Raw genomic sequence first — 27,545 nt, 5'->3', positions numbered from 1 at the left:
TTTTTTTTTAATTGCAGTTGTTTCCATATGAGGGGAATGAAAATCACAACAGACCTACAGTAACAGTCAGTGTGACGATGAAGCGATTTCAGCTTAAGACTCCCAGCCCTCATATCTCCCCAGTTCATCAAACAGGATGTGTGACTGAGTGATAGCTAACTTATTTACCAGCTGGAGGATAGAGAGGGATTCGATAATTGCCATAGCAACACTGACAGCTCTTTTTTGAATTAAATGAAACGATACTCTCTTGCCTCCCTTTGTTAATAACATGCACAATCTCAGCAACTGTTTTGCTGGTAGTGTAGCAGGTTGTCTGTGTACACCGCATACCCACTGTCAGTGTAAAACTGCCGCTGTGTTCACTTGGGAGAACTGTGCCCACTTCAGTTGCCTTTGTTCCTCTCTTATCTCCAAAAAATAATTGCAGTGCTTCCAGAAAATGGTTTACACCTCAAAATATTTCACAAGTGCCAAGTGTCTATTTAAATTATCAGATAAATCTCTCAGTCAAGTCACTCTCTGAATTCATTGTCTCATCTATAAAATGCCAGAAAATTGTTACAAATTGTAACAGTTTCTATCACTCCATAATCAAAGTATTGATCTTGGATGTGAAACCAGATACGGTAAAGCCATCTTTAAAAGCACGTCCAGGTTTTGAGTGGCTAAATCACGTTTTGTGTTCGCAATTATCTGCAGTCTTAGTGCAGGTCAGATAAAAGAGATAAAGTCGTTTTAAAACCGCAAACAATGAGTATAGGCTGCCTTGCTGGGACAGAAGAGATTTCCTGCCCTCTGTTTTCCGCAAGCTACCACCGCTGCTAAGACAGATTGCGAGCTTTACCGCAGTTATTAATGCAGGGCTATAAAAATGATCTACTTACTGTACTTGAAAACAGTCCTAAATCCTTTGCAATCCAAGCTTAAATTAAACAGCAGAGTCTAAATCTCAGAGTCTAAGCTAAGCATACAGTCTAAATGGTTTTGCTTGTTTCCTTAAAAATGCATTCAGTTTACTTCACTCACTGTAAACACATTACTGTCTATTTAAGCTACTCTCCCTGTCTCCATGGGTTCCTCCACGTTGTGTATTATGTCTGTACATCAGTGCTGTACATCTTACTGCCTGCTTGGTAATTGTGAAGTAGTGTTTGGAGGCTGAAGAGCAGTAGTGCCTGTAAACAACCGTGTAACCATGCTGCATACAAAACAAGGACAGTTCACTTGTTCAAAGAAGCACACAGAGGAAACACTGCACTTCTCTGAGTTTAGGCCTCCTTTGACCTTGGCTTTGAAATCCAGAGGAGATGAGGGTCTCAAGTCAATTTCATTACCATATGGTGTAAAGGGGAGGTTATGCAGGTATGGTACTGCTGGGCACGGTAGATTAAACTTGGCTTCATTCATGGCTGAGGCTGGCACTAAGAGGTTCTGAAAACAGGCTGGATGGACAGCATTTTTTAAAAGGAAGTCGGGGGCGGGGGGGAGGAAGCTTGTTATTTGGGAAACACTGAGACGGTGAATAAAGACTCAGAGGGAGAAAGACTCTGAGATGCAGTTTTAAACTAGCAGACTAAGGCTGCTGAAGTGAGAGTGGAAACTTCAAATAACGGTCTCTGTGGCTGCGGGTCAGTTAACCCTGAGGGGCATTCAGAGTCTCATCAGGAAGTCAGTAGAGCTCCACTGCAGGTTCTCTGAAAACACAGATGACACTTACTCGTCTCTGGAAGTAAAGTACTGAGCTAAAACTCCGTTACCATACAATAGCAATTACATTGTCAACACACACTATGCATTCTTTTTCTCTGTGAGGTGAAGCTAATTTCATATTCCCCCTGGGGACACTTTACTAAATATATTTGCATATATTACTGATTTCCACTGTTTTCCACTCGTAATCTTGGATTCCTGCGTCACACACTGTTCCCACATCCCTCTTCTGTTTCCAGGAGCTGCACTGATGTGGTTTGCTGTGTTATCTTTGTCATTGTCATCCTTGGATACATCGCTCTGGGTACTGTGGGTGAGTTTGACAGGTTGCCAGTGATTACATCACACAAACTTTCTTAATGACACACAAACGTGTACACACGATGATGAGGTATGTGTGGCTGTGGTGCAGAAAAATGAATTTCTTTGATACCCTGTCCTTGCAGGTAGTTTAAAGCGCACCATATGGCTGATGGTATAAAAAGGAAAGGTGAATGCAAATCGTGTGCTCTGCCTGTGAGGTTTTGTCTGAAGAGGTCAAAACTCCAGCTACACTTGTAGTATATCAAACAACTTTACTGCTTGACCAAAGCTGTTCAATATACACTCACCGGATGCTTCATTAGTTGCTCCTTAATGCAAATGTCTAGTCAGCCAATCATACGGCAGCAACTGAATGCATTTAGGGATGCAGACAAAGACGACTTGCTAAAGTTTAAACTGAGCATCAGAAGGGAGAATAAAGGTGATTTAAGTCACTTTGTGTTTGACATGCTGGTCTGAGTATTTCAGGAACTGCTGAATTGCTGGGATTTCGCAACCCAACCATCTCTAACGTTTAGAGAAAAAGAGAAAATATCCAGAGAGCAGCAGTTCTTTGGCTGAAAGTCCCTTGTTGATATCAGAGGTCAGAGAAAAATGGCCAGACTGCTTCAACCAGGATCTTTTTTTGGCACCCATAGTACCAGCGGAGCATTATTTCAAATGCCACAACCAACCTGAGTGCTGCTGCTAACAATGAAACTGCATTGTTATGTGCCATGCCACAAGGCTCAAATCATCTGAAACTGGTTTCTTGAAAATGAAAATTAGTCCACTGTGTTCGATCCAGTAAAGCACCTTTAGGATGTGGAGCAAAATATCCCAGGAATGACTTCAGCACTTAATTAGCATAGTTCTGAAGGTGAACTTGTTACTAACAAGATGTATCTAATGATGTGTTGCTGAACTTCCTAAAATTTGACCGTCTTCCACCTTGGAAGTGTTTTACCTTGTGGTAGCAGCGTCTACGCTCTGAGGTTTTGTTTGACAGTAATATACCACAAAAAAAACTTCAATTGTCAGCACTTTGTTTGTTTTTTTTAGTTGACCTGGTCAGAATTTCTAGAATCCCATTTCAAAGAATGGGAGTTTCTCATGATAAGTAGAAGAAGTTGGATATATTTAACCTTTCTTCCTTTACTCACTGACCAGCACGTTAATGCATCTCTTCTCTCTTGTTACAAAGTTGGGGAAAGTCCCAGTGCTGTCACTAAACTGGGCTTTGTCTTTCCAGCTTACTGCCAGTTGATTCATGTTTCAGTAATTGGCAAGGACTTCCTGTTTCCAAATAATTTTAAAAAGAGCGACGTGTATGACGCCGCACGCAACATGTCTGCAGTCACCTAAAGAATGTGGCCTTCTGCCTTCATCCTTTGCAGTTTCATCCTCCTTGTTGTGACTTGTAGAGCATCTTAATTGTGCTGCCTCACATTCAGCACAGTCCCTCATTGACTGGCAAGGTGAAAGGCTTTAACACTGTGTTGTTTAGCTTGGCTAAATTAATCAAACACAAGCATTGCTCAGAAAATTGATTTTTAGGGCTGCCACCGTCCTATCTAGAGAAAAAGAACAGAACAAATTAGAGGATTGATTTCTTTGTCTTTTGTTGTGTTTCTTCTTAATTACTATTCATACCCTTGCTTAAATAAATTTGCATTTTTGTATTCTTAATTGTTTTGGTTGCTTTTTAACATGCATGACCTTGGCATTAGGCACAAATGTTGTTGATATAGTGCAGAGGGTTCGTTTTGTTACAGCTGTATCTGAATGCTAATGTGTGTCTTTTGGTTTTTATCAGCAGATCATTTTCTTAGTTATGTTCAAAGTAAAGTAGATGTCTGAAAATGTTAGCATTGGTCATTTAGGAATGCAGACAGTCTGAACTGGGGTGATGGGCTGGCCAGTGGCCTCATGTTCTTAAGCAGGTAGACCAGTTTGAGTATGATTTGGGGGATGATTGTGCAGATTTTAAAATTCAAGCACCTGAAATGAAAAGCTCTGTTGGTGTCGTTTCAGCCTGGATTCACGGTGACCCCAGGAAGGTCGTCTATCCAACAGACAGCCGCGGTCAGTTCTGTGGCCAGCAGAACACCCCCAATGCGTGAGTGGAAAACTGTCTTCTTCTTAAATTGTTTACAGTGGAATAATTATGTTGTCCAATTTGTCTGTCAGCATTATGTTGTTATCTTTACATGAACAATAGCCATTGTCTACCATTCAGTACACTGAGATGATTCTTGATTAATCCTGGCAAGTTTTATTGCACAGCACACTGTGAGTGTGAGCACCTCCATGCTGGCTGATAAAACATTGCACAGTAATGGACTTTTGGATCTGTCTAATCTGACTCCCCTTTTTTGTCTTCATCTTTTGTCTTCACAGAAACAAAGCCATATTATTCTACTTCAACATGCTGAAATGTGCCAATCCTGCAGTTTTAATTAACCTCCAGTGCCCTACAACCCAGGTAGGAGATTGAACGAAGCCCCGTTTTGTAGCTCTGTGTACAGTGCTTGATGTCTCTCTCCAACTTTTTCGCCACGCACGATTATGCAAGATTGATGGGCGCTCTCATTAAGACGATGTGTTGCCTTCCTCAGCTCTGCGTCTCGAAGTGCCCTGACAGATTTGCCACTCTCCTGGATGCAATGAATACCAAAAACTGGGAATATTACAAGCAATTCTGCAAGCCAGGCTTCGAGATTGGCAGTAAGGTGAGAGATGGAGGGTAACGGGGCATTTTGTTTTTTTGCAAACTCGATGGAAGTGTGAGATTGTGTTAAATCATCGCTGCTTTGAGACCAGCTCATGTACAATACATTGGACACTTAGCTGGGAAATATGTGCAGTTACTTAATGACACGTGCAAAAATAAATATAAAAAGAGTGTATACGAGTATCTTAGGCTACGTTCACACCGCAGGTCTTAATGCTCAAATCCGATTTTTTGATCTAATCCGATTTTTTTTGTCTGCTCGTTCACACGACAAATAAAATGCGACAGCAAACACGCTCTAGTGTGAACGCGCTCTGTTTAGACCCAGAGCAAACAGTATTGTTTGACTGATGGCCGTTAATATAAAGACTTCGGACTTTACGTTTCCCAATTTTTGCTTTAAGTTATTTTGTTATTTACATAATAATGTAAATAACCTAATAATGATCCTTATTGCTGTTTTAGAGGAGCGGTGCTGCAAAGGATAGCTGCAGATTTCTGTCAGAATCTGCAGATTATACAGATCAAACAAAATGTTCACGTTTCTCCAACGTTGTCTTCCCAACAGTTTCACTGACATCTACACTGGATGGCCAGGAAGTGTTTACGATGTCTTCTCCGGCGCTGATAATTGGCGTCTGTCTTGTGTCAGTGACGTAAAAGACAGATTTAATGCGACATGACCATCAAACAGCAGTCGCTTTCTAAAACATCGGATATGTGTCGGATTCAGTACCACAAACGAAAGTGACCCAGATCGGATTTGAAAATATCGGATTTGTGCCGTTCACACTGTCACACCATGATCGGATATGGGTCGCATAGGGTCAAAAAAATCGGATTTGATGCGCTTTCGCCTGCAGTGTGAACGTAGCCTAACAGGCTTGAAAGTCAGTATTTGGTATCTGCACCTTTATTCTTAAATGCCACCTGATCCCAAGCTTTCTTCGAGTAGTCTTCAGGAACAGTTCTCCAGGATTCTTGAAGGACATTCAAAGCTCTTCTTTGGATGTTGCTGCCTTTTGTTCTGTTCTCTGTCGAGATGATTCCACACGGCTTCAATACTGTTGAGGTCCGAGCTCTGAGGAGGCCAATCCATGGCTGACAGTGGTCCGTTGTGTTTTTATATCCAGGAATGCTTGTACTGCACTACTGTTTGGGAATATTGTCATGCTGAAAATGAAGTCGCCGTCAATCTGACACTTTTCGGATGGCATTACATGAAGGATCACCATCTGATGGTGGTTTAGAATTTGAACGAGACCCTCAACACCACTGCCTGAAATGCAACCCCAAAGCATGACTGAGCCTCCACCATATTTCACAGACACACTGTGCAATGGTCAGGTGCATCTCTCAGTTCCTTTCAGGACTTTGTTGGATATTTGTTCCTATTTCTTAGGTATTTTTTTAGGCCTGACACTTGACTCGTGACTTTAACACAGAACTACTCCAAATTTTTCAGAGCTCTTTGGACCTTTTCTCTCTTTTCTAGAACATTTTTGAAACGATTTCATCAGTTTTAGTCTTTCTAATAACGAAGAGCACATTTGGAGTGAGCTTCGCGAGATGGGCGGAGGTGAGCTAGCAGCCACTCATGCTTATCACAGCCCTGTTCCGTCAGCTGGCAGCAGTTCGGTGGCAGTGACGCTGGCGTTATGGTGCATGAAAGTGAGGTGTTGTGTGGGAGCACTTTACAGCTCAGACTGTCTGAATTGAATCATAGTTTCCGCTTTCCACGTCATCACTAAGTATGACAAACTCTGTTACATCTGTCTGTAAAATCTGTCAGTTGTGTGTTTAGTTTACTTTAGATACGTTTTTATTTTTTAGATTAATGATAATTATTGTAACTTGCATAAGTATTTTTAAATTAAATTTATTTATGGTGCATTTTCAGTTGGACATTTCATTGCAGGACTTGTGAATGAAAGAGAAACATACAAGATTTTTTTGAATACTCAAGCAGGCACGACAGATTCAAACAAAACAAGATCACAAAGTTTAATAGAGAAGAAGTTCTTTTCTGTCTTTGTAATAAAGGCTGCGAGGAGTGAACGCTCAGGGAAAATCACTTGTTTTCAGCTCTTTGAATCATTATCTCTTCTGTTCCCTTTCAGTCAGTCAGAGAAGTCATACGAGATGAAGACTGCCCGTCTATGATTGTGCCAAGCAGACCTTGTAAGTGAATCCGAGCAACTCTAAATACATTGCCTCAATAACTTACTGTTTGTTCTGCCAAGAGGGTAAATACAACAAAAATATCTACAAATGTGTTTCAGTCCTTCAGCGGTGCTTCCCTGATTTCATTAGAAGAAATGGGATTTTAACTGTAGCCAATCAGACCATCTTCAAAGACGGTGAAAATAACAAGAGAAGTGTCGACGATCTCAAAGATGCTGCCAAGTAAGATCTGCTCCCCTGCAACACCAGTCTTTGCCCTACTTGTTTAACGGGTTCATTTTTAGCAGTAGGAGAATCACAGATTAAGATTTGGCAAACAAAACAAACAATGAAACTACTTTTTAAAAATCCCCTCTAGAATAAAGTGTTTTTAAACTGTTATACTGTCTGTAGGGATGCCAACTCTGCACCCAGAGAGATCTGGACAGAAATAACAGGGTAGGACCAGTGGGCATTTTACTGATGCCCATGAATGTGCTCAGTCACATTCAAAGTCATCTGCATGCTTATTGCATGAAAATAAAGCTTACCTACAAACTCAACAGCCTGAGCCAATGTTATGGGTCTCTACAAGCTTAGCTGCTTTGTATGTATGTATATATCTATATGTTATCAGCATGTAAAAGGGCCGAGGCAGCAAACTTCAAAAATCATGTATTTAAACCAGTGAGCTGATATCATGATCATACATGATTTGTATGGCTGCAGTAATCTACCTTGAATAATATAACTTGATGCTTTTTCTTTAGCCAAGTAACCGCCAACATAAAGTAGAAAGGGCTGAAAAATGATTTATTTCAGCTTTTTAACTTTGCTTCTGCTTTAGCCAGTTGCTTTATATAGACTAACCTGCTGTTTATCCATAAGAATACATAACTATATTTTTTGTTTGTGGCATTAGATGCAAAATAGGGCAAGTTAATACCTCAAAACATCAAGTCATCGCCTCTACCTTCTGTGTGAAGTAAATTGGAGAGTGCTGTGCTGCCCCCTGGTGGTCATTAGTTTTGCTCTCCTGGCGCAGATTTTGGGAGCGATCCAAACTCTTGTATGTGTGGACACTGAACAGTGACCTTAATTAGACAGTAAGATTTAGAATTGATGCTGGCGTCCTGTTTGTCCCACAGCAATGTTATCTTGCCCTCTATGTCTCGCCAATTTCAAGATATACCTGAGTCACTTCTACAGTAAACTTTTCAGTAATCATATTCTGACTTTGCTGCCAGTTTTGTAGTTTAAATACTTTCCAAGTGTTTAATGACAAGTGGAGCTATTTAATGAACCCAGAAGGCGAGCTTTCCTGTGAAATAAACAGGCATCTTCTTTTGTGCTTATCTGAGTTAGAGTGACGGGGACCTGAGGTCTATCCCAGCTTACACTGGTGTGGTATGCCCTGGACACGCTAACACCGAGAAACAAACTCACATCCACACCTACCGGTGCAAAATTTCTGATTCCTGTTCTGTTTGAATTCTGATATTCAACAAAAACTCTGTGTGGGTTTTAAACCAGAACATCTTCAGTGGAGATTACTTTTTAAAAAAAAGATAATACTGAGTCTGTGACGTTTACTATCTGAAGCATTTATGTTATTACTGTGGAAATGAAAATGTGGCTCCTGATCTAACACATCCATTACTATTTGCTTTACCACAAAGTGCTCGTCTGAATGATATTCACTTCTATACTATTTCCCACCCTGCTGTAATAGCTGCCAGTACTGCTTCTGTAACTCTACTTGTTTTGTGGCTCTTTGATATGAAACTTGAGCAGCTCTTACAACTGACATTATCGAAAGCATTTTAGAGCTATAGCTGTCTCCGTTCCATGATGAAAGCAGTAGAGATCAATCGGCTGTCAAAACGTTTTTGAGAAATCCTTGTGAACTAAGCGGCATTAGCCTAAATCCACCAAAGTGCGTCCCTGTGCTGTTTAATCACTTTCTGTCTACTCCTCTTCCTCCTATTTTTTCCATTTCACCTTTTTACTGAACCACAGAGGTATCGCCAGTCTGCTGAATGCCAAAGAAGTCGGCATGAAGATCTTCGAAGATTATGCAAACTCCTGGATCTGGATCCTCGTGTAAGAATGGCTTTTCCTCATTTTAGTGATTAAATTCATATGAAGAGAAAAATCTCTGATTCGTTGATGAGATTATGAAAGTGTTCACATTATTACTTTGATGAAGATGCTCCTGCTGTTTGTGATCTTTTAACCCATCAATCCAGTGTCAACTGTTATTTGCAGTCATGTTTAAAGAGGAAGTTGTTTGGTTTGTTATTAGAACAACCAAACTTGTGATCCACTAAAAACGGTGGATATACTTTAATAATATAAATCCTTTAACAAATAGAAACTGATAGATCTTGTATGCTTTTGTATGACGTACATCCAGGCCTCAGACATTTGTTGTGTCACCTGTAGCAGAGGTTATTTCTCATACGTGTTTTGCACATTTGTTCACCAGTCTCACATCAGCTTCCTGACATTTTTGACCGGATCGGTGGATTTGCTGTGATATGACAGAGAATTCTTGAAACTGCCCAGAGCCATAGGCAGCAAAGCTAAATCATAATGCACCAACATGCTTCATGCTGGTCAGAACACCCAAACAACTCAGGGATGTTTTATTCCTGTCTTCAGAGCTTGTTGGTCCTGGAGACACTGATTGTAACAGCAGTTTGACTGTTCTCAGGACTACTGCCTGAGATTAGTTTCTAAACAGCAGCGTCGCAAACACATTGCAGTCACAACACTTGACACCAAAGATGAAATCGAGGCTCTGAGATGCTTTTAACTCAGGCTTCGTCCACACTAATACGTTTTCGTTTGAAAGCGCATCTTTTTCTCCCCGTTTTGTCCTCCCGTCCACGCTGAGACGCCGTTTTCGTTCAAGGCAAACCCAGCGTTTTGAAAACGCTCTCCAAAGCGGATACATTTGAGAACACCGTTTTCCCGTCGCAGTGCGACAGCGAACCAGGAGCCTTTTCGAAAACGTCATATGATGCAGTCATGTGACCCATTAAACTACGATAGCAGAGGGCAGCGGTTGTTTCGTTTGCTCTCAGTTTTGACAGCCCTGTTAAAGATTAATATCAGTTTGTACATGCTCCAGCTTTTCGTCAAATTCTTTAATTCTCACTCGCTTTTGCAACTTTGTACTTTTGTGTTACTCGCAGCAACAACTCCAGCTCATTTTGCCGCGACGTTTCAAAGAGCCCGAAAGTAAATAAGCGGCAGACAGAAATCCGAATCTTCTTGCGTTTCACGCATGCACAAAGCGCCTTGAGGCGACTGCTATGTAAATAAAATTGAATTGAATGCGTAGGACTGGAGCGTCGGCTTTTTCGGCCGTTTCAATGTGGACGCACAACTCTGGTAGAGGGGTCATCTAATTGGAAGGTTGGTAGTTCGATCCCTGGCTGCTCCCGTGTGCATGCCAAATATCCTTGGGCAAGATACAAGTTGCTCTCTGATGTGTCCATTGGAGTATGAATGTAAATGTTGGGTGAATGAGGGTGCTCAGCTGGAGGTGAGAGGCACTATAATAGGAACCAGTCCATTTACTCATGTTGTCTTCCTCCCGGCAGGGTGGCCGTCCTGGACAAGGTGACCGACTTTCTGCTGTTCTTGGGAAAACTGCTTATTTCAGGAAGTGTTGGTGAGTTTATCTTTTATTTGGATGCATGCAATAAGCTCTTTATTTACTTATTTAATTTGCATCATTATAAGTTGACACTTACATCCCAGTAAGTGGCTGACATGAATTTAGAGGACCTTGATTTCACTTCAGTTTATAAGAGCTTATATATTAAACGTAAAACTTGATTCTAGAAGTTACTCTAATTTATACTTGCAGTGTTTGAAAGGACTTATTGCGTGGCCTAACCTCTTGTTTTGTTTCAGCAGCTTTTTATATCTGCAGGTCCTTTATTGTAAACCTTCAGTATATCATGAGACCCTTGTTTCAAGTTCCACCCACTCGGTGTTTAATCTCCTTTAAAGCCGATGAGGATTTGACAATTTTTGTTTATTTCAAATGATGTAAGAAAATATATATTTGCTTGTTACCCAAATCAGATTTTTTTTTTTTTCAGGCATTCTTGCATTTTTCTTCTTCTCGCGTAAAATACCGGTTTTTCAAGAGGAGGTGCCATCACTAAATTACATTTGGGTCCCTCTATTGGTAAGGAATTAAAAATCTACAATGAGGATATGATTATACTGTGATGAATATAGTTAGTATTTGGACAATGACAGACTTTTTCTGTCAAAAAAATCAAACAATCAATATGTGATTGAAATGTAAAGTTTTACCTTTATTCATGGGGTTTAACAAAAATGTGTTTGTTGTTTGTTTTATCTTTAGGACTTATTTAGGTACATAGTACCCAATTTTCAGAGGCTCACAAGTAATTGAACTACTTACTAGCAGGCAGTTTAATGGCCTCAGTAACCCTGGATCATATACAAATAAATCTATCAGAGTTCACTGGTGGCAGAATTATTTCCATGGTTGGAAAAAAAACAGCAACAATGTTATTAACTAGGGGTGCAACGATACTCATATCGATATCGAACCGTTCGATACAGTGCTTTTATGTTCGGTACGCATATGTATCGAACAATACAAAATTTTTAATTTATTTGATCAACTTTTCTTCTGACGATGCTGTCTGTGTTGAGCGCTCAGTGGATCTGCGCTCGACTACTCCGCCTAGGCTGCACTGTCGAGCGCAGATCCACTGAGCACAGCGCAAGCTAGCAAGACAGGAGCTAAGCTCCTTGCAACATGGCAAACTTCCTCCTCCACCCTCATTCAGATCTGGCCTTTGGAACTATTTTGGTCTTCATGTGACGTATGACCCTGAAGGTAAGCGCGTCATGGACAAAAGTAAAACAGTATGTCGGATGTGCCATGCAATGCTCAATTACATGGTGGGAACTAGTGCGTTAGCGCAGTTAGCTCGTTAACGTGTTGATGCTGGACGGCAGCTCGTTAACGGAGATTTGCCGTGTTGTGGCGTTAACGTCATTTCAGATTAACGCTGACAGCACTAGTGGGAACACAACGAATATGACTGCACATTTACTCCGACATCATCCTAGTGCAAAGACAAGTGGAAGCAGACAAAAACAACAAGCACGCATGCTACAAACTTTACCCGAGTCATTTAGACAGCCGTTAGCACAGGATTCTCCTTATGGGGACCTGATCTGTTTAGTATGCTGCTGAGAATATAGCCCAGAAGAAGCGTATAGTATAGCTTTTATTTTGAAAGAGACATTTCTCTGTAATAAACTCTCCTTTCCAAAGATGAGTGATTTCTCCATCAGATAATTTATTATTTTATCCCTTTGTTGTTTCAGCAACATTAAATTTAAAAACTGTACGTTTGAGTTAAAATATATATTTATAATTTTAATGAATGACATTAAAAAGGCACGAACATTTTTTTGTATCGAAAAAATATCGAACCGTGACACCAAAGTATCGAACCGAACCGTGAATTTTGTGTATCGTTGCACCCCTACTATTACCATATAAAGTTATGTTAGTTTGTCTAGTTTAAAGTGAAAATGAGTGACTACTATAAGAATAATGTTAAAGCTGAAAGTCTGTACTTTAGTCACATCGTGATTATTTGATTTAAAATTCTCTTTACAGAGGCACAGTCACGAAACATATATTTATTCTGACTTGGTCTTTTACACAGAGCACAAAAAAATGATGCGATCTATATTCTTTGTTGTACTTTGTTTCCTTGGTACGGTGGAAAAATCACTTCTTATGTTCAGACTCAACCAGTGCTTCTAAGCAGCGCTCCTCTACTTGTGTTTTGTTTAAATATAGTCGAACCATTATTTTGGCAAATATTCAATAATAAATATTTAACTCTTGGTAATTACATATTTATTCAGAGTTGTTCTGGAAAGCTTCACAGCTTTACACAGTTGCAGTTTTTACAGTGCTGCACAAGCTAATTAATTTGCTCCAGGATTTATGACTCAGCGATTTATATTCTTCATAATGTTTTTGCCGTTTGTTGCAATGCAGTGTGCACAATAAAGCTGGAACACAAGACTACAGTTAAAAGTGTAAGACTTTCACCTGTTAACTCTTTCAGACGGTGATATTTGGATCCTACATGATCGCACATGGCTTTTTTAACGTCTATGCTATGTGTGTGGACACATTGTTCCTGTGCTTTTGTAAGTATGCTGTTTCATGTTTAGTTACGGTGCAGAAGCACTCCTGCTGTGGTCAAAAATCGAATGTCAGCAGCTTTGTGTGACTCTTTCTTCCTTTTAATAACTTGAAATAATCGCTGTCTTGCATATCTTCTTGTTTATCATCTCTGCTGAGTCTCTGCTTTCCTTTCTCTTTGCGGCTGCCGCTCTGTGTGCTGTTTGCTCGTCCTGCTCCTCCTGTTCCTTTGCGGGGACCTGGTCTCAGGTGAAGACCTGGAGAGGAATGACGGTTCTTCCTCCAGGCCCTACTACATGTCTCCTGGCCTGCACAAGATCCTGCGCAAAGGAGAGGAGGGTGCCAAAACTTGCGCTGCTTCCTGAGTGATGCATTTTACTAAACTCTTGGCTCTCTGACTCGCTTCTCCATATCTGCCGTGTGCGTGGGGGTCTGGACGCTCGAGAGCAAGTACTGTAGGGCTAAACATTGAAACTGGATGCACCCCGCCCAGCCTGTCAGGGATGACCTGTGCATGAAAGGACATGCTGTTACTTCGGGTCCTCGCAGAAAAGGCATAGGGGACTAAGATAACTGTTCACTTCCTCTCTCGAGCCAACTCAGATACTTGCCTTTTTTCTGCTACACTTTTGTGTTTCTTTGTCATTTTCTCGTCTGTATTCTCTGCTGACCTCTGCCTTACCGAGAGGGTACACGTCAACTCGCAGGATGGATGCACAGGCTGAAAACTAAAAACGAGACAAGCTTTTCTTTCTTTTTTTTTAACCCAAACAAACACGAGGACCGTAAACAATGTACAGATGCCACTTTGACATAAGGCATCACCACGGAAAAAGTGGTGGACTTATGGGGCACCCTCATGTTGCACTTTGGTCTTCTAATGTAAAATCATGTTTTGTATGCACTTTCACATACAGGAAACGAACCATGTGATTTCTTTCTTCTGTGTAGCATGATTACTTTGCTGGCTGTTGGTGTTTACCATTGGTTTTATAACCACTATATTTATACTAACACAAGCACACAGATCCAAAAATGGTGTGAACTCTGCACTTAGCAAAACAGGTTTCTCTCATGTTAAATCAGCGTCACATTAAAGTTTTCATTATGCTCATAGATGTACTGTAAACCAGACAGAGGCTTTGTTGGAGGTCAAGACTTCAAAAGACATTTAATGGTTTATGCTTAAAGAAAAAAGATGTGAACCGAGCCTGAGCGTTTTCAGGAAACTTTTGAATGCAGCCACTAGTTTATGTGCCTAGATGTGAAAAAAAATAAAAAAAAATGTTCCTCTTATTCTGTTTTAGACCTAACACCAGGAACCTTTGCGATACAGTTTATAAAAGGATGTCAAAGCCATTTTTGGTAAATTTTTTTATTGGATGGTTCAGATGTTGTGCTGTTTTAATACTAAGTATAATACACACATCTGTCTGGAGGTTATTCAGTGTTCTTTTTGTATAGGAGAATTTTTTTATCAACGAATCCAATGAAAATGTGAATCTTTGTTTTCGAATAAACATAAATGGTTGAACTACTGACCCGTGCATTTCCAGAGGCGTTCATTTTTTACAATCGAGGTGATCACAGGTTAAATTTTGACGTGCTGCATGATTCTCTCGCCATTGGTTTTTAACATGCTGCTGCTGCTGCCTCGTAGTGTGGGACCTGGAGGTGAACGACGGCGCTCCAGCCCGGCCCTACCGCATGAGCAAAACGCTGAGGAAGATCCTCCACAAGAAGAACAGAAGGAAGTAGCAGGAAGGAGAACGAATAAAGGTTAACACCAAAGCATGGTACAAGCCCACGTGGCATATGGGAATAAACACTTTGCCATATTTAATGGGAGTGTACACAAGTTGAAGCTGTACACTATAAGAGACAACTTGTAGCTAAGCAACATGAATAATTAGATTCACCCACACATAGTAATTTATGGACTCAGTGATAGTTATGAATATTTTTATATGTGTCTATGTAAAGGAAATGTGTGTATTTGTGTACATTTTACTGCCACATACTACACAACAATGCAACAGATTTGTTTTGTGTGCGTCTCAGCTTTGGGTTCGTGTAGTTGCCAATTTTCACCACTTGGTGGTGCCAGTCGTTACCAGATGACCTGTACACTGTACCTGAGTTGCTCACATTGAGAAAAATATTCACCACTCATTGCTCACTGTTTTTATGTTTAATTGCCAAGTACATGATGGCACAGCAGTTCAGATTACTTCAGTCTCAAGTGTGTTTTGCTTTGAGTTTCTGAATATTGAAGTATACGTGCTTTGGACATCTTTATCAACATTCTTAAAGGGATATTTAACAGCAAGAGATGTCTAACAGGTCTGGTTTATTAGCTGTGGGGGAAGCAGAATGACATTATGTGTTTGTGTGCAGCAGAAAATGCAGAACCTCCGAATTCTGCACGTGTTTTGATGAGGGCTTGTGTATCAGTGACGATGCACTGAAACCAGTGACAGGTATAAAAGTGTTAAAGTGATCATCTTTGAAAGTTACCTCATTAATGTTAGAGTCCATTCTTACTGGATTTAAAGGCTTCCATCACAGGACGATGACGGCGGTCACTTTGAATAGACGTCACCGACGGCCTTAAGTGATTGTGGATTTCCAAAATAATCCGAGTGCCCTTGGACGCTTCCTGTAACCACGCCTACAGTTAGGGCTGTCATGGTATCGTGTTTTCACTGCATGGTTATCGTGGTCAGACTAATCCAAATAAAGATAAAAACCATCATCTCTGTACAGACCATTGAAAAGCAAATAATGCTGTCAGTTTAAGTCGTCTTTAATATTGTGGTTTTTGTGTGTTTTCCTATTTTTATGACACTAACCACCAGTCCAGGAGGTGGAAAGAGAGCCTGTACCCACAACTGTGCAAATGGAAATATAAATTAATTGATAGTGAAAATACAACAGCAAATCCACAAGGCTTAATGTCCGAGTTTTAACTCATTGCTCATTGATTATTTGTGATATAATCATATGTGTATTATTGAAACAGTATCGATATGTATTTTTTAATATATGATGGCTTTTGTCGGTAATGATGCCTCACACAACCCCTGCTTCTCTACTGACCATTTTTATCTTTGATAAGTTTAAGAAACATATAATCAGGTCCCATCATGTGGCAAACGTGTGCATGTAACACGTCTGTGGGGCAGAACCAAACCAACAGTAGAGGAGCTGCTTTAAAGATGCTGGATTGGTTTTAATAAGTCTTTTAAGTTCACACTGAGAATATTTGAGTCTTGTGTTAATAACCTTAAACAATAACAAAGTTTGTTATTGGAGTAACAGTGTTAAGTGTTTTTGCTACTATGTGTCCTGTTCTTGCATGGTTGTTTGTAACACTAGTGAGTCGCTCGTGTCAAAGCTGCCGTCGGATGGATTTATTAGGTTGGTGAGCCACAGATGAAGCCGATTCCTGTCTGGGAAGAAAAAGATTTAGAGGATTTTGGGAGATCAGTTTGTGGTTTCAAATTTCCCTCAGGCGTCGACGTTGGCGAGAGCGGCTCTGTGTGTCAGCCCTGTGATGGACTGGCGACCTGCCCGGGGTGTGCACCACCTCCCTCACACCTTGTGTTTTACTGCCATCAACCTTTTACTAGGTTGTGCTTTTTTCAGAGTAGATTCACGCACCGCTCAGAAAGATGTTCTTTAGATCTTTCAGACGTGACTCATGTTTGTGAGTCTCTGCGGCGTGCTTGTCAAAGCTGAGAACCTGCCCTCATGGTGCCTCTGAGTGACAACACTGCCAGGCTGCCTCACACACCTCCCGCCCCTGTTTGAGCTGAGCACGCTGGGACATGTAACATTCAAAAAAAAAAAAGGAAAAAAGAAAAACAACTCCTTGTGTATCTGAAAGAAAGAAGAGAAATGATGCATGTAGAGCACAGTGGGGCGTATTACGCATGCAGCAGGTTGTTTTCTTTGGTCTTTTTCTTCTTCTTCTTTCTTTTCTCCACACAAAGTAACTACCGTACTCCCATCGGAGTTCGATATCTTTTTGTGTATGTAACTCAGGTTCAGTTTCACTCCAGGTAGTGTGACTTCGTAAGATCTGATAAGTGAAGTAAAAGAAGTGTTTTTATATGCCTTCTCCTCCCTCCTGTGTCTGGAAATTGGATTCTTTTGGTCAACCACAGTCAGCAAGTAGACACAAGTTAAACGTCGCTCTCGGTATAACGCGAGACAGTTTTCTAACCACAAGCTCTTAAAAGTCAAACTCTGAAGATGCTCGAACCTGTCGTAAACAGAAACACTTCAGTTTTATCTGTATGTCTGCAATTAAAAGTTTCAGGTGTTTGTGTCTAATCAACACATATGTTGCCTGTGTGTAAGTTCGACATACAGATATTGTTGTGTTTTAATAATGTTTGCTTTCATCAATGAATCGTTTTTTCTATTTCCTAATTTGTAAACATGCCGAGCCGTGAACGCAGCACGGCCTCAGCTCTCGTGTGTCAAAGCTTTTCAATGACTCCTCCCGGGTTTGTGAAATTAGACATTTATTCTCAAAAGAGACGACACATACAATAAATTAAATTGCAACACTGCTATTCAGTTCATCTTCATGTGGAGTCGACTTTTGTGGGGCTGGTGGCTTTCACTAAGAGTAGCACAATCAGACTTTGTCACCAACAAACAGACAACAAACAAATATAAATATATGACGTCGTGTGTGACGTGCACCGAAGCGCTGCCATGATACATCAGTACATTTAGGGCTGTAAATTATAATGATCCAGAATTTGCTTAACAAACAATATTACGGCAGAATTTATGGGTCACAAAAACTTTAAATTATATTTACCACACGTATCAGATACTGCTGCTAATAATGGAAAAACATTGGTCAGCTGTGTGTGAGTGTAAGGGAGAGAGGGCAGCTCAGGCGTTAGACACGGGCAGCGAGGTCATGGCGTGGGCTGGCAGCAGCGGTTGAAACAAGGATGGAGGCGAGTGTACTGCAGACACAGAGCAGAGTGAGAATATTGATCCAGGTCAGTTTTCCACAAATTGCATTCAAATATGTAACAGACGACAGCACAGTTATGTATTTGCATTGTGATTTGATTGGATGTTTCCTCGTTGCGCTCCTGAGACGGTCAAATATTACATCTCCACAAGGGTTCGAACAGCTGCTCCCTGATTTTCTCATCACAGCGGACGGAGCCGCACGTTTGCTTTGTCACAGATTTTATGCCAAATGCCCTTCTGGATGCAACCTCCCCACTTATCCAGATCTGGGACCCTAACCCCCCCTCCTACACACACACACACACACACACACACACACACACACACACACACACACACACACACACACACACACACACACACACACACACCCCTCCCTGGCTGGGTTTGTGTCTCCTCCTACTATCAAACAGGGAGGGTGAAATGCTACACCAAAGGCAACAACAACAAAAAGCATTATAAGGTTGATTATCTGCTATCTGACGACAAAACTTCCCAATCTCATCGTGTGCGGCGTGGCTGCCAGATCATTTTTTATTACCTGCGTCATTTCATTTGTCATCCTATAGTCTAGTGACGTCATCTACCACTCCTCTAACTTTGATGTTATTTTACTGAGACAAAATCTTAAGCAGGATAAAGTTTTTCTTTCTTCGTCTGGATTTATTCTAGTCGTTTCTACTGATTGTCTAGTTTTCTGGGTCAAAGTAAAGCAGGAGATGGATTAAAATGCTGGTTGTAATATTTAAAGTTCCTGGATTTAAAATCATCTTTATTTCAGAATAATTGTGTTTGGAATTTAAGATATTTGTCCATTTATCCTAAATGCAAATGTTCAATGGGGGCAATTAAAATAAAATAAATATATATCGTTTAGAAATAAGAGAATAAAAAATTCTATTTAATTTAATTCCAGTCATGGAAATGTATAAAAAGTCTCGTGCTCACTGTCTATGAAGGAGTGGAGTGCTGAGAGCATCGACCCCTCTGGACCTCCGTAGGCGGTGTATTGCAGCTCCTCGGGGGTCGGGGTGGGCTGGGACAGGTGGCTGGGCTGCAGTGAGGTCATGGGGGTGCTGGAGGTGTGGTTGGGGCTCACGTGCTTCTTGTGGCGTGCTCGACAGTTCTGGAACCAGACCTGAGTTAACGGGACAAGCGCCTTTAGCAGGACTGCATTTGAGAGTCCAAGATAGAAGCGCGTCACTGTTTTAGCTCATGTTTCATCAGCCAAAACAGATGATTTTTTACAGAGTTACAGTCAAGGAGTCATTTTGTCCTGTGAGTAAAGCCACTGTCACTGTCTTGTAGTTTTTGGACAGTCAGCAACAGTCAGAACAGATAAAGGTGTCTTATCTAAAAAGGCTTAAACTCTAGAAGCTGCATTACAAATCTGCTTAAAGTATCTCAGGCTTCAGTTAAAGCTTCAGAAAGCATTTTTGTCTTTACAGGCTGAACTGTTTGGTTATTTAGGAGTTTGTTTGGGAACATACGTCATCCGGATAGTGCAGTAATTACACACAATATACATTATACACACCACATGATATATATTGAAATCCAATAAGAACAAATGTCATAACAGATGATATATCCATCATCCGTTTTGTCTTCATGCACCGATCTTTACTGACCTGAATGACTCTTCGACTGAGGCCTGTCTGCTCTGCTAGTTTCTGCAGTGTTTGGGCGTCTGGGTTGTTGTCCTGAGCAAACTGAGCCTGCATCACCTGCATGTGCACAAAGTAACACAAAGGTTTACTATGTGGTCCCGTGGGAAGGAAATCCATGATTCATCTGATCACGAGTAACTGTGAGGAGATCTGAGAGCTGCCTTTTAAAGTCTGCCAGAGAGGGTTTAATTCACACAGACGGATAATTCTAATAAAATCATGGAACATATAAGCATTTTGGGATATTCTGCATAAATCTAAACCATTTATTACATTTTAATTCAATAACAAAACTACAATGGGAATTGCTGAAATAATGTGCATTATAAATATTATTATTGTGAAGAGAAGACAAACTGCACATGGTCCAATTTAAAAAAACAGATTTCTTATTTTTTTCTTCTCTAGTAATTCTGTCCTCTGTGTCATTCAGACTAAATGTATTAAATATCTTGTATCATATCATCTCTGATGTCAGACACAATGACGCATCTTATCCACCTGTGAAAATAACATCAGGGCATTTTTTCCTCTTGAATCCTTTGATATTTTTATTTTTTGACACATAGAAGTGAATTTCCACAATTTAAAAAGTATATGTATACTATGTAAAAAAAAAAAAAAAAAAAAACGAAAAAGAATTTTTGAAAGAATTCCAAAAAAATCATTTAAGGGCCAGAAATTCAGCGTTTGTTTGTTTTCTTTTTTTTATACATTAATTCATTTTTTTACCTAAACACAATCTACTTATTTTGTCTTTGTTTTTTCTTATGTGATGAATGAAGAAGAGGAGGAGTTGAACCTGCAGCTGGTCAGCAGTGAAGCTGGTCCGAGCTCTCTTGGAGGGTTTGGGCTGGTTGATCTCCTGTTCGGTGGGCACAGCTCCTTCCATGTTAACGCTGTTTCCTGCAGCGAAATATATTAATATGTTAAAATGAGACATGATACCGTTTCCGGTGGCTTCATTGATGATTCATAAATTTCAAACCGATATTTCAAAAACAGAGAGAGCAAATTATTCGCGGTCATTTTGGTGGGGTGAGACTTCGGCCTCACCTTTTTCCACCGCCCGCTTGAGGTTGTCCAACATGCAGTCGTAGTGAACCCTGCAAAGCACTTTTCCCTCCACCAGGGCGAACTCCTCCCCGGTGGACAGCTGCCTCTTACAGGAGAAACAGGCGAAGCAGGCCAGATGATAGACGTTGCCCTTCGCCCGGCGGACCCAGTCTGTGGAGTGGATGTTCCGCCCGCAGCACGCGCACCAAGTGCCGTATCTCCTGCAGGTGAAGGTCAAAGGAGACAGCCTGATGGTATTTAAAGGATAATAACAGTTTAAATTCCTATAATGATTCCTGCTATTTATGCGTGTAGTTGCACAAAATAATGACCTCACAGTCTAAACAACAACAGGAACGGTGAAAAAACCCACCTGACGTCGATTTAGGCCCCGGTACATGAAATAAAAGATGGACCTTTGCCCTGGACCTGGCACACAATTTGTTCCAATTATCCAAACATACGGAATAAAATCCTCTAAGTCGTTTTATTAATTTTTATTTGTGTCACTATGAAGTTCGTCGACTCACAGAAATTAATGTAAGAAATAATAATGTATTTATTGGTCATTTATTAATTTTATATACATGATATTTGAATAAAATCGGAAACAAATCTCAGGTCCGACTGCATTGTATATTATTATTATTATTGTTACAATGAAAGCACAGTAATAAAAGCTTAATGAAACAGGACTCAGTGTTCGATATATCTAATTTCTCAAATGCATTACTTGTATTTTTTTTAACAGATCGGATTTCATGGGTATTTCCTTTAACGAAAACAGACCCAAACTTATGTTATCGTTGAATCTGCGCTGATAAGCATCTTTAGCAGGGCGATATACTCACCGAAAGTAATCCAGTTTGCAGAAAACCTCTTTTTCTTTGATGTAGCAACTTGTGTGGCTGCCAAGTGAAGTCTGGCACACGCTGCAGGAGAGACAGCGCACATGCCAGCACAAGTCGTTAACCTAAAGCAAAAATATGATGATTTGGCAAAAGTCACTCGGTGAATAAAAGAAGAAAGGAGGGGAAAGAAAAGCAGTTTAGAGCCAAACAGCAGAGGGGAGAAAAAATGTATTCTAGTGTTAAATACGCAGGAAAAACAATGCATGCAAAATAAATAAATAAATAAAATAAAAATACAAAATGACAGGATTTACCTTTAATAGATATTTATCAACTATTTCCTCGTTGCAGCTCGCACACACAGTTCTGCCCAACAGAGGCGCAGAGGACATCGCCTGCAGGGACGACGCTTCTTCATCCAAAACTTCCACCGGTGCGCCCTGAGGAGATCAGACCTGCGGTTAGAAAATTACGCACAGGAACGCATCCACTCCTAACCTGCAGTACAGCATGAGCTGGTACGCACTGTCACCACCAATAAACAACGTGATTGATAGTCTGAAAAAAAAAACCCACAAGAAACTGTCTCTTAAAAATTTACCATTTTTCCCGAATTTCTGTATTTATTTGTTTTAACTGTTAAATCTCGGTCCAGTCACGCCTATCCTTGTCTCCTGGCCACCTGCTGAGTTAGTAATTAAAGTAAAAGGAAAAAAACATAAAGAAAAACACTGAAAGCAAAGTTAAGAAGCTCAAAATAGCGAAATCAAACTACAGAATAAAAAAAAAGGTAAAGCCATAAGGGTCACAGTTTGACCAACGCGAGAACAAAAAGCTTTAAAGTCCAAATCCAAAAAGAAAAAGTCAAAAAGATAGAAAAGTCTGAATAAAGAATAAAGTGCCTTGCGTTTTTATTCCTTTTAGATGCCAATTAGTGACAAATCCATGAGAAATACATGTCATCTTTCACTAAAAGTTGTCATTTTGTCTGTCCACAGACACAAAAAAACAAAATATAATAAATAAAACAACTTTAAAAATTAAAAACAACGTGCTCGTTTTTGAGAATAAACCAAATTGTGGCTGCACCGTTTCCTTCCCGCCTACCATTATGTCTCTCCTGTCTTCAGTGCATTTGCCCAGCAGCTCTTCGTCTCCTTTGCAATCTTCACACATGACGAGAAGCTACGGCGAGAAGAGGATGCTGGTTTGTCAGACTGTCGCAGCTGCCTTAAATGCCCCCTGCTCCTTCCCATAAATATCATGCCTTTCACTTTTCACCATGACAACGCCGGCGATTAAACCAAAATGACATTTAAAGAAGAGAAGGATAGTCATTACTTACAAAAACAGACAACACTTGAACTAATACTCATCCCGTGTCCATTATGTTCTTGAGCTCTGAATTTGTGATTCAGCCGCTGCTCGCGGGCGGGCGCGCGCGCGTGCGCGAGCTGCGGTTAAACCAACCAACACGCCAATTTCACGCGTCAATCAGAAAAGCAGCGCGAGGTCTGAAGGAAAAGGGGATTGATTTATTTAATAACAGCAATTAAAAAGGCTAAGTTCGCCACAAACGTCTACCCCGGGCAACCAAAAGGTGAAGAGGTCTCATTAACTACTTGAGTTTTAATTGCAGAATTCAGGGAGGGCTCATTTTCTTTGACATTTCTTCAAATTGTAAAAATACTGAGCCGCAGCGTGTGAAGGCCGGCTTTAATGACAGACCGAAGCCCACTCTCATTTAATTGGCAAAGCAATTTCGACTAATATTTAATCTCTGATACGGACTCACGGCTCAACCTGCTGATCGCGAGTGTACAAGCTACACGCCCGCCCTCCACTCACCTCGTCGTTGGACACCAGAGATCCGTTTTCCTTCTCCTTACCGATGCGACACTCTACTTTTACCTCACTTTTCCAGCGCATGTCTGCGTCCAGCCTGGAAAAGTCGTCCCACTTTCAAAGCGAAGGAAATAAAAAATAAAAAAATCTAACCGCTATCCTTTCCTTCTCCTCCAGGGTTCCTGTGCTTGTGCCAGTCAGTCTGTCCCGAGCTGTTTCCAGAGGGCGTTTCATAACTCCTACTTTCTCCTCGGTGTTGGTCGCGCCTCCCCTTTGGAAATAAGCTTTTGCGGTTTGAATGCAACTTTTGAGAGGAGCAAAAGTCTGGCGCAGTGAGATTGTTATAGATATTTTATTCAAATGAGCGCTTGATTGAAAAAAATCCGCATGTTTAAGTTTTACTTCATGATTTCTTTGAATGATATGCAAGTGGTTCAAAAATATTTAAAAGTGTTTAAATATTGCATGTAGTTCACAACTTGTTTGACAGCAGGTTGTATTTCTGCTCCTTCAGAAAGGCCTGCTGAAGCTCCTCTTGCTCCTAAAAATAAAACAGGTGTAATTATGAGGCAAATTATAATAACATGGTAGAATTTACACAAGCTACAAGAAAGTGAAAAGCAAGTGGATGCAAAGATGCTCTATTAAAAAAATTAATTGTTTAATATTTTTTTAAGGCCTTAAGGAAGAACTTAAAGGTAAATTCAGACCACAGATCCTGTGGCTGCAGGCTTTACAAACATGTTTACAGTGGATTTAAGAAAAGTAATCTGATCTCCTCCAGGGTGGATGTAGCCGTGAATATAAAGACCTTCAAATCAGCAAGGTGCAACATGCAACACTGAGGTGCAGTAGCAATAATAATAAACGAAATGGAGATCCAGTAATATAAACTATATACTATTTACTAATGTTCTTAGAAAGAAAGATGGGAAAGATGTAAAAGGTGCAAGTGGGTGAATTTTACTGCTATTAAGACTCAATCTCTTTATTTTCTAATCTTTACAATATTATTATATTATATTATCCTGTGTGAATATTTATTCTGCCACAACTAATTACTTCTTGAGCTTTGTGCCATCTGAGCAGAAGGCCAAAAACACTTCCATCTCATAGTTTGTGCTCAGTGAAAGTTCCTGTTAGTTTACAGTTTGAGAACCTTTAAATGTGGTCGTTTATTTTATTATTATTAATTAGAGATCATAAGAAATAAAATCATTCTTTTAAGAGGATTTTTTAAAATCATTGTTACTGCACTGTTAAGTATCTCACCCTGTGTGGAGGTCTTGTATTATTTTCCTTTTTCTTTTTTTTAATGCATCATCTTCTCTTCTTATTTTCATGCAGAACAGAACTAAAGAACGTGCACCACAGTCTCTCCAAACCGCTGGACCCACATTGGATGATTTTGTTGGTAACCAGTTTACAGCAGAGCAAACAGCTAAAACCAGTTGATATGCAGCACAGACATCCAGAGTCTCTCTTGTTCTGCAGCCTCAGTTACTCAGTTTTGTGCTTCCATTTGAATTATTAGGAATCCTTTTTCTGTCACGTTTGCTTAAATAAAAGCGATTCAGTCTGTAAGAAATCCAACGTCTGTAATGGTTTTAATATCCTTTTTGTTGTGTGTTTGATTTTTTTCTCTGGGTGGAAATATGAGAATCAACTTTCACCGCTCGTCCTTAGGAGAAATAAACTGATTAAATAATTTTATTACTACCATTGTATGACCGTAAAAACAGCCTATAATATAAAACAAACTATATCCAGTTATTATCACCCCATCCAGCCATCAACCGCATGAGTGCAATATGGGGAAGGAATAATAATCAGCAGACTGCTCTGTAACAGTTGGATGATTCATGAGATGACTGGTTTTCTGCTAAAGCTGCGGCTCTGCCAAAAAAACAAAGAGGAAAATGCAAATTGTTAATTTTTGAAACTTGGGAAACATCAAGAACTGATTTTTTTGGTTTGTTTGTTTATTTTTTAAGTTCTACGTTAGTTCAGTTCTAAATTCATTATTATTATATAAGTGGCTCAATGAGTGTTGGGTTTTTTTGCACATACTGCAACAGAAAGACCCAGCTGCTCTAAGTTGGTATGCAAATCAGTGACACGAGGACATTATATGTTCTCTTTAGGTGGAAATGTAGAAATCCCACAGGGATCAGAAGGGCTGGAATCTCATCAACAAACATCTTGAGCTACTTTAGAGAAAACACAGTTTGTTGCTTTTTTTTTTTTGTGGTTTGGTTTTTATTTTTGTTTTTTTTCTTACTCTCACTCATTCACCAACTCAAACCTGTCACTCACGCAATCCAACACTCGACAAATCCTTTCACTTCAGCCACCACACACACACACACACACACACACACACACACACACACACACACATGGATATTTTCTGCCCACAGCTGTTTTGGTGGGAGCTCTGTCTGACCTGCACCAGCATGAGCTTGCATCTGTATCGCACCATCGCAGAGGCATAAAGGAGTTAGCGTGCCTTCAACGAGATGTGTCCTGTTCCACATGGTGGACATGAATGCTCCTTATCAGATCACGCAGCTCAAACATTGCATTCTGCGGATCAGACATTTCAACTAAAACAGACACAGAATCCTTCGTAGCAGAAAGGGCTTTGAACACGGTAGGAAAAAATCATAAAACTGATTTATGTTCTTGTCTCGAGTTCACTGGGAGACGCCAAAGGTGAGAAAAAAGACATGAGCATTTTAACATGAAAGACAATCACATCTCACTCCAATTGACCGTCTGTGGAAAACCTGATATGAGCAGATGTTGGGAAAGATGGAGATCTGAGTGTGTAACAGTTGCATGTTTTCATTTTCAGCATTGCACGGCTGACTTCGAAAATGTTTTGCGTGATATGGACCAGACGAAAACAATTTCTCATCTGTCAACATACTTACAAACTCGTTCTGCTGCTGCACTGCTTTACATCTGACTGTGGGTGGCGGTTTGGGTATATACAGTCTGTGTATAGGTACTCGAGCATATTGTATGAGAGGTTTAAAGTAGGTCAACAATAGTGGCATCTGAGGTGATGCACAAAAGGGTTTAGGTTAGAAGTTGGGTTCACACTTTTGGATCATTGTGGAACCAAAGATCAAAAGTAAGTTTTTGTGCTTTTGTCTGACAAAATCGGGGCTATTAATGGATTCATGTATAACTCATATTACATATAAAAGTAGTTTCCACCATAACAACAGTGTTTAAACTCGTTTTAGCACTTTGTCGCCGGGCAAAGTTAAAGGTTAAAACTCACTTTAGCTCAGTGGCCACAGCCCAGTTTGATCTGTCGTGGGCCAACCCTGTAAAACCAAACACATGTGACATTATAGTGTATAATTCCTCTTTCTTTTAGTGAAAATAAGTTTGTATGCATTTCAAATTCAGTAAAACAGATGATGAACAGGCAAAGATTTTTCTTTTTTTTTTTAAGTGCAGGTTCAACACCCAAGTTTCTCCACAATCAGTCGGTCTGCTGTCATCAAATCAAAGAACACGGCTCCCTGGCTGAACCACCTTACTTTTGGGCTACGGCAGCTTTGTCTGTTCAAAAACAGTATAACCAGTGAAGATGATGATGATTCAGGATAAAATGAACAATTCAGACAACCACACGGAGAATGTGATCACTTTCTATAGGACTTGTAACACAAGTTACAAAACAAAGTGAAAGGTTGTTCTATGCAGTGTTTCTATTCTGCAAAAACCTTCCAGGTGGCCAGATCGGACCATTCAAAAAAACATACAAAGCACAGAAGCCTTTCAAAGTAAAAGACATCAAAATGTGTTTAATATAGTTCTGAACAGATAAATTAGACTGATTGGTGTTTCTTTCATTTCATGCACTTTTTATTTTATGCACAACCTGAAAAATAAAAGAAATAATTTGGCACAGCCCAGGAAATAAAGACCACTCAGTGCAACATACAGTGCAATAAGTA

The 27,545-nt window shown here is 40.2% G+C and overlaps 2 protein-coding genes and 1 long non-coding RNA gene across 8 annotated transcripts in view; 2 read left to right on the top strand and 1 right to left on the bottom strand.

Annotated features, from left to right (window-relative positions):
• slc44a5b (solute carrier family 44 member 5b) overlaps window positions 1–17,046 on the top strand; it is a 36,948-nt gene extending 19,902 nt beyond the window's left edge. Inside the window, 11 exon segments of the mRNA XM_040052688.1 lie at window positions 1,953–2,026; window positions 4,051–4,135; window positions 4,417–4,501; window positions 4,635–4,748; window positions 6,871–6,931; window positions 7,033–7,156; window positions 8,933–9,018; window positions 10,452–10,595; window positions 11,032–11,120; window positions 13,063–13,147; window positions 14,803–17,046. Coding sequence (XP_039908622.1) covers window positions 1,953–2,026; window positions 4,051–4,135; window positions 4,417–4,501; window positions 4,635–4,748; window positions 6,871–6,931; window positions 7,033–7,156; window positions 8,933–9,018; window positions 10,452–10,595; window positions 11,032–11,120; window positions 13,063–13,147; window positions 14,803–15,005 — 1,150 coding nt within the window. The 3' untranslated portion in view covers window positions 15,006–17,046.
• A 611-nt stretch (window positions 17,047–17,657) lies between these two features.
• LOC120747156 (LIM/homeobox protein Lhx8) lies at window positions 17,658–23,786 on the bottom strand. Of its 6 annotated transcripts, none has more exons than XM_040052809.1 (9): window positions 23,572–23,786; window positions 22,831–22,908; window positions 22,038–22,163; window positions 21,724–21,845; window positions 20,873–21,093; window positions 20,619–20,722; window positions 19,778–19,873; window positions 19,095–19,272; window positions 17,658–18,133 (listed from the first exon to the last, which is right to left on the bottom strand). In XM_040052809.1, the coding sequence occupies exons 1-9, from the start codon at window positions 23,650–23,652 to the stop codon at window positions 18,057–18,059; spliced, it is 1,083 nt and encodes a 360-aa protein (XP_039908743.1). In that variant the 5' UTR covers window positions 23,653–23,786; the 3' UTR covers window positions 17,658–18,056. The 6 variants fall into 6 exon arrangements, with proteins under 6 accessions (XP_039908743.1, XP_039908742.1, XP_039908746.1 ...); XM_040052808.1 differs by having other exon boundaries at window positions 19,095–19,284; window positions 23,572–23,783; XM_040052812.1 differs by having other exon boundaries at window positions 19,095–19,284; window positions 22,831–22,996; window positions 23,572–23,678.
• Window positions 23,784–26,472, top strand: LOC120747158. Its single transcript, XR_005699062.1, has 2 exons — window positions 23,784–23,900; window positions 24,916–26,472. It is a non-coding gene; the product is annotated as an uncharacterized LOC120747158 (long non-coding RNA).
• The last annotated feature ends 1,073 nt before the right edge of the window (window positions 26,473–27,545 follow it).

The sequence above is a fragment of the Simochromis diagramma genome, unplaced genomic scaffold, assembly GCF_900408965.1.
Source record: "Simochromis diagramma unplaced genomic scaffold, fSimDia1.1 OVJJ01000419.1, whole genome shotgun sequence".
In the NCBI taxonomy this organism is placed as follows: Eukaryota; Metazoa; Chordata; class Actinopteri; order Cichliformes; family Cichlidae; genus Simochromis; species Simochromis diagramma.
This window is presented reverse-complemented; position numbering and strand designations above follow the sequence as displayed.